The 12,259-nt window shown below is 54.4% G+C and overlaps 1 protein-coding gene across 4 annotated transcripts in view; it reads right to left on the bottom strand.

The window, feature by feature from the left end:
- SCMH1 (Scm polycomb group protein homolog 1) overlaps positions 1 to 12,259 on the bottom strand; it is a 69,386-nt gene that overhangs the window by 29,934 nt on the left and 27,193 nt on the right. For all 4 annotated transcript variants that reach the window (XM_033080565.2, XM_033080566.2, XM_033080567.2 and 1 more), the window contains exons 6-8: positions 11,704 to 11,938; positions 8,110 to 8,198; positions 7,315 to 7,558 (exon numbers count right to left, since the gene is read on the bottom strand). In XM_033080565.2, coding sequence (XP_032936456.1) covers positions 7,315 to 7,558; positions 8,110 to 8,198; positions 11,704 to 11,938 — 568 coding nt within the window. The remainder of the gene's footprint in view (positions 1 to 7,314; positions 7,559 to 8,109; positions 8,199 to 11,703; positions 11,939 to 12,259) is intronic.

Raw genomic sequence — 12,259 nt, 5'->3', positions numbered from 1 at the left:
AAGCTCTCAGACTTGCAGCCTGCACAGGAAGAGCCCTGCACCATGTCCCAGAGAACAGAAGTGCTGTTGCAGGTCAGAGATCCTGCAGAAACAAAGTGATGATCCCAGTGCTGTTCAGCCACAGAGAGGGAAGATCAACAGCAGAATCCTGCTGAAACCTCCTGCCAAGACTCAGTAACACCCTGAGATACTGAAACTCTGTTTTGGGCCAGGAAGCACAGTGGAAAAGGGAAGGAAATATCCTGAGCAAAACCCAGATTCTCTGGGATATTAAATATTTCAAAATAAAACATGAGGAGAAGTGAAGCTGAGAAGGAAGGTCTAGACACTGAGAGTAGGGACACACTGGAGACCAGAGGAAACTGCAACTGCTCCTCTTCTCAGAGGCTCCTGCCAGCCTCAAGACATCACTCAGGTCTCTGACATGCCATGGTTCCACTGAGCCACAGGCACTGTCAGCACACCCAGCCTCCTGCAGTGCTGGGCTCCCTCATCCAAGCTCCCAAACCCCACATATATTCCAGGACATACCCAGGCTGAGCCAGGGTCACTGCTAAGAGCCTTGGCTCTGTGCTCCAAACAGCTCAAGAGACTTTTCTTGGGATCTTCCAACAGCAGTCTCAGAGGCAGCACCACCCAGGTTCCAGGGCTGCTTGTGTGTTACACTCATGGATAAAATCAGAACTCCTCTGGGTACCCCTCTTCCCCCTGCTGTTGGTGCATAAGCTCCACCTGTGCAGTCCCCAAACCAGCCATGCCAGTGCAAAGCAATGTCATCCAGTCAAATGTGTGAGCTCCAAATCCCAGCTCAGTCCTGGACAGACAGTAATTAATATTTTCCCATCTCCTCCAAGCAGGAATGCACAGGAGCTCACCTGAGTGTTACCCTGCCAACTACTCCTGATGAGGCTCCTCTTCCCACCACTATGTTCTCACCCTGAAGGAAGAGAAACCAGGCAATATCCAAAACAAAATAATAAAATACACATTACCTTTGCCCATGGGGAGGAAACCTAGCAGCTGATCATCATCTTCCTTTGAAGAGATGAAGAAGATAAAACAACAAATCACATGGCAGCAATGGTGGTGAGAAACAAAGAGCTTCAGGAACTTTCTGTGCAGGGTCAGCATCTTGTAACCCCCTGGAGTCCCTGCAGCACTGCAGGCAGCTCTGCTCCAGGGTAACACAGAGCTGTGAGCCCAGGGTGGATGGAGCTCCCCTTCAGCCTATCCCCACAGTAACTATCCACAACTATTCACATTTGCTTGCTCTGCAAGCAGAGGAAGGAGCAGTGGAGCCCATGCAGAGGGAGCAGTGTCTGAGAGCCTGCAGAGAGCTGTGCAGGCACTGCCCAGTGTCCCCAGTGCTCTCACCCAGCTCCCAGCACTGCCCATTGTCCCCAGTGCCCTCACCCAGCTCCCAGCACTGCCCAGTGTCCCCAGTGCTCTCACCCAGCTCCCAGCACTGCCCAGTGTCCCCAATGCCCTCACCCAGCTCCCAGCACTGCCCAGTGTCCCCAGTGCTCTCACCCAGCTCCCAGCACTGCCCAGTGTCCCCAGTGCCCTCACCCAGCACTGCCCAGTGTCCCCAGTGCCCTCACCCAGCACTGAGCAGTGTCCCCAGTGCCCTCACCCAGCTCCCAGTACTGCCCAGTGTCCCCAGTGCCCTCACCCAGCACTGAGCAGTGTCCCCAGTGCCCTCACCCAGCACTGCCCAGTGTCCCCAGTGCCCTCACCCAGCACTGAGCAGTGTCCCCAGCGCTCTCACCCAGCTCCCAGTACTGCCCAGTGTCCCCAGTGCCCTCACCCAGCACTGAGCAGTGTCCCCAGCGCCCTCACCCAGCACTGCCCAGTGTCCCCAGTGCCCTCACCCAGCACTGGGCAGTGTCCCCAGTGCCCTCACCCAGTACTGCCCAGTGTCCCCAGTGCCCTCACCCAGCAGCCCTAGCACAGTGGCAGAGGATGAGCTCTGTGGTAGCTCTGCCCTGCCTGGCTGGGCTTGGGGCTCTCTGCCAGCTGGGCTGGTGCCAAGGCAGCAATTCCAGTCCTCCAAATTCCAGAGCTGGAGCAGCTTCCAGCTCTGCTCACCCAACCTTAACACTTTCACTGCTGCCCCTCTCCCACAGCATGGAGTCACCCCTCTCTCTGCCACAGAGCATCCAGAAGGATGGAACAGGGAGTAAAAAACCCATCAGGAGCTCCAGAGTATCAGCACCAGCCAGGGCACAGCCCAAATGGAGGAAAAGCACAGGGACCTTCTGAGATACAGACATTTATTTGTGTCCCTGGGCAGATGTGTCCCTGTTTTCTCACATTCAAGGTGACAATATTTCCCTGCCCTCCAGCAGTAACACATGAAACATGGCAGCAGACTTCAGGGACACTGTTACAGAGAAACAGGTGTGTGTATGTGGGCAAGCTCCTTTCACAGGTATGGATTCAATCCAGATTTCTCAGGATGGAGAAAATGAGCTGCTTTTCAAGAGGTTAGGAAGACTGTCACTGCCACAGCACCTCCCAGCAGCAGCACTGCTGACACTGTGCACAGCCACTGGCACTCAGCTGTAGGAGGGTCCTGTAAAGGTCTCACACTTTTTGAACCAAATCCCAGGTAAAGTTCTTGATACTATGGCACAAACCCCAGAAGAATGCCTGCATTTCTCCAAAACTTAAAGCTGGTGTTTAAGTAAGAGCCCTTTCTTGTGCAAAGACACAGATTCTGTGGAAATTCTCAGATGCCTGAGTCTACAATCACATGCCCAGGCAGAAATCCCCATCCCTCCTGCCCATGTGCCTTTACCTGGCATGGACAGACCCCTCAGCCATCCCCTCCTCAGGTGAAGAGCTCAGAGCATGCAGCCTCCATGCAGAGGTTCCTGAGAAGACCCTGCTTCAGTTGCTCCTCCCCCAGGGGCTCACAGTTCTCCATCCCACAAACCACTTCAGAAAGGAAAACAACTTCCCATGGATCCTCTTCCAACGTGAGCTTCCTTGACTTCAAAGAACTGAACTTTCCTCTAGTCTGTCATTGGCTGTAAACTCCCAAAGTTCCCATGAATTACAGAGGCAGACACATCTCCTCTGTACAAAACCATGCCTTGGCTGAGGGGGATTTCCCTCATCACACCTCCCTGCTGAGGGCAGGTGGCACTGGAAACTACAATTATTAACCAGCCTCTTACCTGTTCTTTTTTCTCATCGATTTTTATCACAGTTATTTCCCTCTTTGTTTCCCTGAAGCTCACAGCAGCACTTCCATGTCCGTGTGCATCTCCCTCTCTTTCTCCCCAGCCATGATTTAAGATAACTAAACAACCATCCTTATTCTTTAGGTCAATCCTAAATATTGATTTTCTGCACTGCTTATAATGGGGAGGGACTCTCCAAAGCAGCTTCCCAAAATTCATTCTCCACTTATGTCAGTGACCTGTCCTAAGAGCCCACAGACAGCCCAAAGAGCAGGAGACTAGAAAAAATAAAATGCATGCAAAAGTTTTTTTCAAAGCAATGGGTTTGGTTGGGCTGGAGTTCACTTTCTATGCTGGATGGCTGGGCCCAGAGAGTGGTGGTGAACAGTGCTGCATCCAGCTGGGGATCTGTCACCAGAGGTGTCCCCCAGGGCTCTGTGCTGGGGCCAGTCCTGTTCAATATTGTTATTGATGATATGGATGAGGGTACTGAGGGCTTCATTAGTAAATCTGCAGATGACACTAAGTTGGGTGTGTGTGTTGATCTGTTGGAAGGGAGGAGGGCTCTGCAGAGAGACCTGGAACAGTTGGATGGATGGGCAGAGCCCAATGAGATGAGGTTTAATAAGTCCAACTGCTGAGTTCTGAATTTTGGCCACAATAACCCCCTGGAATGTTAAAGGCTGGGGATGGTGTGGCTGGACAGTGCCCAGGCAGAAAGGGACCTGGGGGTACTGGACATGAGCCAGCAGTGTGCCCTGGTGGCCAAGAAGGCCAATGGCTCATGCCTGGATCAGGAATGGTGTGGCCAGCTGGAGCAGAGAGGTCATTGTGCCCCTGGACTCAGCACTGGTGAGGCCACAGCTTGAGTGCTGTGTCCAGTTCTGTCCCCTCAGTTTAGGGAGGACGTTGAGACATTTGAGCACATCCAGAGGAGGCAACGAGGCTGGGGAGGGGCTTGGAACACAAACCCTGTGAGGGTCTGGAACACAAACCCTGTGAGGGGTGTGGAACACAAACCCTGTGAGGGTCTGGAGCACAAACCCTGTGAGGGTCTGGAACACAAACCCTGTGAGGGTCTGGAGCACAAACCCTGTGAGGGTCTGGAACACAAACCCTGTGAGGGGTCTGGAACACAAACCCTGTGAGGGGTCTGGAACACAAACCCTGTGAGGAGTCTGGAACACAAACCCTGGGAGGGGTCTGGAACACAAACCCTGTGAGGAAGGGCTGAGGGAGCTGGGCTTGTTCAGCCTGGAGAAAAGGAGACTCAGGGGTGACCTCATCAATCTCTGCAGCTCCCTGAAAGGTGCCTGTGCTCAGCTGGGGTTGGTCTCTGTCAGGCAGCACTGACAGAACCAGAGGACACAGCCTCAAGCTGTGCCAGGGAGATACAGGTCGGATATTAGGAAAAAGTTTTCATGGAAAAGTGATAAAATACTGGAATGGTCTGCCCAGGGAGGTGGTGGAGTCATCATCCCTGGATGTGTTTAAGAAAAGACTGGATGTGGCACTGGGTGCTGTGGTTTAGTTGAGGTGTTAGGGCAGGGGTTGGACTTGATGATCTTGGAGGTCTCTTCCAACCCAGTGATTCTGTGAGATGCCCAGGAGCCACAGACATCTGGCCACTGACCACAGAGGTCTCCCAGGAGGCTGCTGCACAGCCAGCAATGGAATTACCAAGCAGGCATACCAGGCTGCTCCTCCTTGCTGTCTGACCTCCCTTTCCTTCTTTAACACACACATGCCCTAATGGAAACTCCCCAGCCTGGCTGGTTGGGCCCCAGGTCCACCAGCTCCCTGCCCAGCCACTCCAGCTAAGCAAACACTGCTGGGAGATGGAGAAGGACCAAGCCTGAGAGAAGCCCTGCACTCCTCCACCTCTGCTGGCAGCCAGCAGCAGAGACAGATTAGAGCTAAATGGAGTTAGCAGCATTAAATAAACATGCCTGCCCTCTTTGAAGTTCTGCTTCCCTTGAACATGAGCTCATTCCACAAGGCTTCTTTTTGCTCAGCCCCAGGAAACCACGGGGTTATTCATTCTCAATGGAGTTAACTCTTCACAGGATTCTCCAACTTCCCCAGAGTTAGCTCTTCACAAGATTCCCCAAATTCCACAAGGGCCTCACATGGTCAGTCCAGTACATGAGCACACATCAGTATTACCACAGCAGCACTTGACTGCCTGCATATCTTTGCTGCTCTCTTTAAGAGGAATTCCCACCAGGAAAGGGAAACTGCCTGACTCCATCACATGGTCCTGCAGGCTCCAGGCTGGCACATGGAGAAGGTTTATTGGAGTTCAAGGAAAGGGTGATTCCTCTGTGGTGATGCATCCTCCAACCCTGCCAAGAGCAGCACTCTCAGGTCTGGGAGGACAGTGCTCAACCCTTCACCACAGCAGGGCTGAGGAGTGAGGAAACACAAGAGGAATTTCATTGGAGAAAGTTACCAGTACTCTGTTCTTTTGGTTTAATCACACAAAGTGGAAGTCAGAAATTCTGTAGAAAAGGGAGCAGACAGTCACAGAGGGAGAAGTAAAACCACAAAGACAAGGCTGATCTCAGCTCCCTGGCATTTTTGTGTGGCTCATGCAACCCCTGCTCTTTTCCAGGACCTGAAAAAAAAGGACAAAGAGAGCAGAAATCTGCCTGGGAGTGAGGCCTGCCTCTACCTGTGAGTGGGGAGATGTGACTTTTAGGGGTCACTGTATTTGTACATGAGCAGGAAGTGCAGACTCACTGCACATGGAGTCAATGGGAAAGGGAAAAGACATCACAGCCACCTGCCAAGGGGGAAGCACAAGCTTCCCAGGATGGCACAATGGGGTGCTGGATAACTGACTGGGCTCTGCTCACTCACAGCTTCAGCTTCTGGCAGGAGGAGCTGGGTAGGAACAGAGCTGCCTGTGCTGGGGCTGTGGGTCAGACAGAGGTTCTGAGAAGGATTGCTTCCATCACACCCCTGAAACCTTCCACTCCCAGGGTTACTGCTAGGAAAGCTCCCACCAAACACAAACATGGCTTGAGCCACTTGTACAGTACCTGAGAGACAGCCTGGAGATACCTGGTGAGAGCCCCTGACTCCAGGGCAGCACTGGAGGAGTCAGGCACTGGTCCAGAGGGCCCCAGTGCTCTGCAGAGCCTGCAGGGCAGCAGTAGGAGGGACACAAACAACCAGCAAGAGAAGGAGAGGCTGGCAACATCAAGGCAAAATGTAGAAATCCAAGATAAAGAGGAATTATCTTCAGCCAAGTGGAGCCCCCAGCTTGGCTTGCACACAAGTCATGTGAGGCCACCTCAGCAATCCACTGAGACCAGCCCTGAGCACAGACCTGGCCCATGCCAGGGACACAGGGCAGCACCAGCCTGACAGGGCAGCATGAGCTGACCCAGCATTTCCAAGAGGAACAGTCTTGTCAGAGAAATGCCTTTCCTAAGCAATCCTTCAGCTCTGGCAGAGAGGCTGTTCTCCTGCCCCTCATTTCACTGACAAGCACGTGCATGTTCCCAGCCAGCAAATGCCACAGGGACATGCTTGGGGACAATGACAGCCCCCCCTGGGCCCAAACACAACTGTGATGTAAGAAAGTCTGACAAGTGTCTGAGAATCAAACCAGCCACTGCTCAGGCCTTTGCAAGGCAGCAAGTTCCCCAGCACTGCTCCTAGCCAACAACCAGAGCCCCAGCAACAAGGCAGGTATGACCTGCTCCACACCTGCTTTACATTCACAGTGTAAGGCACACCAAGAAAACTGTCCAAAGTGCAAAGAGGCGCAGTCCTGCTGCTTCACAGCTCCCGAGAAAAACTGCCGAGGAAAATGGGGTTCAAAGGCGCAGGAAAAACTTCAAGGAAATTCCTGGAGAGGAGCAGAGCTCAGCAATGTTGTACAGCACCATCCCTCCCCAGAACCATCATCCTGCCCATCTTTATGGACAGCTGCTCCTCAGCACCTCGGTGCCAGGCTGTGCTATAGGTCTGATCACCTGTACCTTCACCACACATGAAGCAGCACAAAAACCAGACAGGGCATCCAAGTGTCCTTGCTGCCAGTCTCTGCCTGCTTTGCTGCTCTTTGAGAGCTGAGTGGAGGAGAAAGACAGCTAAGCAACAACGTGGGCCTTACCTTTTGTACCAGGGGGCTGCAGATTATCTCCAGTCAGCGAACACCAGCCTACAGGAAAGATGTCCCGGGAATCATATCGGCACCAGTAATCGAAGGCACCTCTCCAGCCATCAAATGTTATCAGGACCTCAGAACCTCTCACCTCCCCAATGGTGGCCGGGCAGATGAAGTGAGGGTTCTTCCTGTCCACTGCCTCCAGCTTCATACCTGTCTTGAAGAAGTTTTGGGAAGGAGATGGCGGTTCCTACAAGAAGAAGTGGAATAAATGCTGAAAGGGGATATGGCAGTGGCTCCCCACACCAGGGCTGTGCCCTCACCTCCACAAACAGCAGAAGGGAGTTAGGGGGCTGGATTTGAATCCCAGCAGGTGTGCACACACTGGCTGGGCTACACAGCCACTGCCCCTTAATCAAGAGGCAACAAAGTCCACTACTGGCTGCTCTGCCCTCAGCTGGCTGCTGGACTGAGCCCAGGGAGCAGGGCACTTCAGAGCAGTGCTGATGTTCCCACTTGCATTCCCCACTTTGAGCAGCACCTGCAGCTCCAGTGAAAACCCAGCTCCTGCCTCAAGCCCAGGCACTGAAGCCCAAGGCACTTCCTTGGCAGACCTCGGCTACATCTTGACACTGCCATGACACAGCTGGAGGGGACACAGGTGTGTCCTAGAGCAGCCCCGAGGCAGAGCTGTGCAATGTCACCTCCTAAGGGACCAGCACACCTCTCATGAGACACCAGCTCTGAGTTTGGTGCTCTGCAGTGAAGGGGCCTGAAGGATGTGCACAAACAGTGAAATACCTTGTGAAAAATCCGGACAGGAGCCATCTCTGCTCCATTCAGAGTCTTCAGGAGGAACATGGGCCAGGAGGAGGCATTCAGCCGGAACCCTGAGGGCAGGGAAGCAGAATTGGAGACTTTTAGACTGTGGGGGTTGATGGATCTGGCAGCACATGCCTACTCTGATGGGAACTCACACAGCTGTGATCCCATACCACCCTCCTCCCATGCTGGAGTCAGGTGGGACTTTATCCAGATATCCTTAATGCAAAGCATTTGTGTTATTGAAAAGAAACATCTGGAAACAGCTGTCTGACTGCAATAGTCACTTATCATAACAATCCCATTGACCATCCAGGCAGAGCATTTGGTGCAGCATCAGTGCTGCCAGCTCCAGTGATCCTGCTGCAGGGGAGACATGAATCAGCAAGTGCACATTCAAGCTATGAATTTCTTCCTCAACAGGGAATCACAGCTTCTGGGTGGCCTCCTCCACCTCTAGTGTGAGCTGCAGGCAAGCTAATCTGAAGAAATAGAGGCTCTGACTTGGCTGGGAAACGGATGTAACCATTATAGGGAAGGATGTCAGGTTTTGGCTCCACACCTGCTGTGAAAAGAGTGGAGAAATAACAAGAGAGGGCTTATGGGAAGAAAAAAAGCAATTTCACATGCTCTGAAGAATGTGGCATTGACTGTGACCATACAACCAAGAGAAGGTTCTGAACAGAACATCCTCTCTGCTAAACGTGCATCTTCCTGCACAGGCAATTTCAGCTGCTCAGCTGTGTTTGGTCTGTGTTTGAGGGGTTTTGAAAGCAATCCTGACACTGGACCTGAACCAAGAACATGGCAAAACTTTGCCAAGGTTGCAGTGCTCAGCACAGGTCACAGGCCTGAGCTCTGTCAGATCAGCTTGGAAACCAACCCAAGTAGCCACAACCACAGGGGAAACATTTTACATGAATCACAGAATATCCTGGGCTGGAAGGGACCCCAAGGATGATCCAGCCCAGCCCCTGTCCCTGCCCAGACCCCCCAGCAATCCCCCCTGTCCATCCCTGGAGCTCTGGCAGCCTCGGGGCCGTGCCCATTCCCTGGGGAGCCTGGGCAGTGCCAGCACCCTCTGGGGGAGGGAAGAACCTTTCCCTGATCTCCAGCCTGAGCCTGCCCTGGCCCAGCTCCAGCTGTTGCCTGGGTCCTGTCACTGGAATTATCTGTGTAAAGACAGAGCAGCAGCAGATGTGTGCACATGGAAAATACTACAGGAAACAGAAAATCCTTGCTGGGTTTTCTAGGCCCTTGAACTCTGCAGGCAGGAAGGACAACTGCAGCACCAGCTCAGTTACCTGTCTTCATGCTGGGTGCAAAACCAATCAGTTCCACTCCCCTGCCATGGGCAGGGACACCTTCCACCATCCCAGGCTGCTCCAAACCCCATCCAAGCTGCCTTGAACACTCCCAGGGATGGGGCAGCCACAACTTCTCTGGGCACTCCGTGCAGGGCCTCATCACCCTCACAGGGAAGACTTTTTTTCTTAATACATCACCTAACCGTGCCCTGTTCTCTGGTACAGAGTTAAGCAGGTGACACAGACCAGAGCCGGGCACTCCCGGACCTGTCCTTGAGCCCCGGCACAGCCAGGGCTGTTCCACCTGCGCTTCGTGCCCTCTGCTGGCCACACCTGGGCACGGCACAGCAGGACCCAGGCACCGCACAGGACAGGCCTTTGGAAGAGACGGGCAGCAGAATCACTGAATGCTTTGGGTTGGAACAGACCTTAAAGCTCATCTCATCCCACCCCCTGCCATGGGCAGGGACATCTTCCACTATTCCAGGTTGTTCCAATCCCTGTCCAGCCTGGTTTTGAAAATACTATTTGGGGATATGCTAATTGAGAGAGAGATTTATGAAGACACTAAAGCTGTTGGGCAGCAGAATGCAAAAGCAGGTTAATTTTGGAGGAATGAATCAGCAAATCAGATTGTCCCCAGGGAATGAGCTAGCATCAAAGAAAAAGGCAAGTGTGTTTAACAGAACACTGGAAGAAGTGCCAGACTGTCCAGGCCATTTATAATGTTGTAGCCAAGCAAAATTACAGTAAATTCACGAATACAAGCCGCACTGACTATAAGCCGCATCTCTGGGTGTTGGCAAATATTTCGGTTTTTGTCCATAGATAAGCCGCACCCGAATATAAGCCGCTCTGTCGTTCACAGCGAGGACCCGCGTGCAATTAGTAACAGAACCGCGGGAGGGCGGGGTTTACTGGCTGAGCTAAGGCTGTGCAGGCTCGGCCCGCTAGGGGCCGCTGACGGGGCCAGGTGGCCCAGCCCGGTGCTGCCGCTCGGGGCCGGCCGCCGCTGCCACTGGGCTCGGTCACCCCGGGTCGGCGCTGCCCTGCGGTGGCAGGCAGGGACGGAGCTTCCCCTGCTCCTACGGCAGCGGCGGCGGGCGGGGACGGAGCTTTCCCGCGCCCGTGGCGCCGGCGGCGGGCAGGGACGGAGTTTCCCCGCTCCTGCCGCGGCGACGGCGGGCGGGGACAAAGCACCCCGTCGGCTCCCCGAGCCGCGGCAATGGCTGCGCGGGGCTCCTGTCGGCTCCCCGGGCCACAGCAATGGCGGCGCGCGCTTCCCCCCCCCCGCCCTGGGCCGCAGCAATGGCGGCGCCGGCTTCCCCCCCCCTCCCCGGGCCGCGGTAGGGGCGGCCCGGGTCCCCCCTCTCCTCCCCGGGCCGCGGTAGGGGCGGCCCGGGTCCCCCCTCTCCTCCCCGGGCCGCGGTAGGGGCGGCCCGGGTCCCCCCTCTCCTCCCCGGGCCGCGGTAGGGGCGGCCCGGGTCCCCCCTCTCCTCCCCGAGCTGCAGCAATGGCGGCGCCGGGCCCCCCCCCCGTCTCTCCCCTGGGCTGTGGCAGAGGAGGAAAGAGAGCTCTCCCGCCTCTCTCCCCGCCCCCCGTTCTGCCTACACGGAGCCAGGCTCCACCCGCGGTGCAACAAAGTAGCGATTTGTAACAATCGCAAAATGCCGACTTTGCAGCTGCTCGGCTCAGCACTCTGGCAGGCACTTCTGAGGTTGTATTAGCCGCTCCTGATTATTAGCCGCATTTCCGGTTTAGGAGCAAAATCTTAGTCAAATTGGTGCGGCTTGTATTCGTGAAATTACTGTAAATAAGTAAGTATGAACTATTGCAAGTGTCCCTTCACACGAGACAGGACTTTAGTCACTGTGATCCTTTTCAGACATGTTCAGGTAACCTGGCATTAAATGCTAGATTCACAGGGTAGGTTGGATTGGAAGGGACCTTAAAGATCAACCAGTTTCACCCCTCTGCCATGGGACACCTTCCACTACCCCAGGTTATTCCAAGCCCCGTCCAACCAGGCCTTGAACACTTCCAGGGATGGGGCAGCCACAGCTTCTCTGGGCAACAATCCAGAGCTTGAGCTACAACCAGGGCAAGCAGCTCACTTAGCACTCTAAAGGATCTCCCTGTCCATGTACCTACATGGAAATCCAGACCTGGTATGGTTCATATCCTGGAGTAGGCAGGTGCAGGTAAAAACCCCCAAGATTTCCCCACCATCAATCTGACCCTCACTGGACAGTGAACTCCAGCTCACCCAGAGGAGGCTGCAGCATCCCTCCATTCTTCTCACAGTTGCCAATGGGCTGGATCTCAGCAGAGTCCACCAGCCTCCAGAAGTCGTTCTTGTTGTCGCTGCCGTCGAGGCGCAGGCGCAGGCGGGCGCCCGTCAGCCCCACCACGGTGGCGATGCAGGTGGACGTGGTGTTCCGGGGGTCCTGGGCCTCCAGCTTCATACTGATCTTGAACTCGTTTGCAGGTGGAGTGTAGGACTGAAAACAGAGCAACAGGGGCCAGTCAGAGCCAGGATTGCCAACAGGTCCTCAGGCACAAAGCTTCAGCACCAGGAGCACCCAAATGGAGTTTGCTGAAGGCTCACAGCCCCTCCAGGCACAGCACAGAACAGGCACCACAGAGCACTCAGCAAGCCCTGGCAGGTCTGTAACAGACCCTCATTGTTCCATCCTTCATCATCTAGGCAATTAAAGCCTGCTCTCTTGGAATCACAGAATCATTAATCTCTAAGATCATTGACTCCAGCTGTTTCCACAGTACTGCCAAGCCCACCATTACCCACTACCCCCAAGTCCCAC

The sequence above is a fragment of the Catharus ustulatus genome, chromosome 26 (assembly GCF_009819885.2).
Source record: "Catharus ustulatus isolate bCatUst1 chromosome 26, bCatUst1.pri.v2, whole genome shotgun sequence".
Classification (NCBI taxonomy): Eukaryota; Metazoa; Chordata; class Aves; order Passeriformes; family Turdidae; genus Catharus; species Catharus ustulatus.
This window is presented reverse-complemented; position numbering and strand designations above follow the sequence as displayed.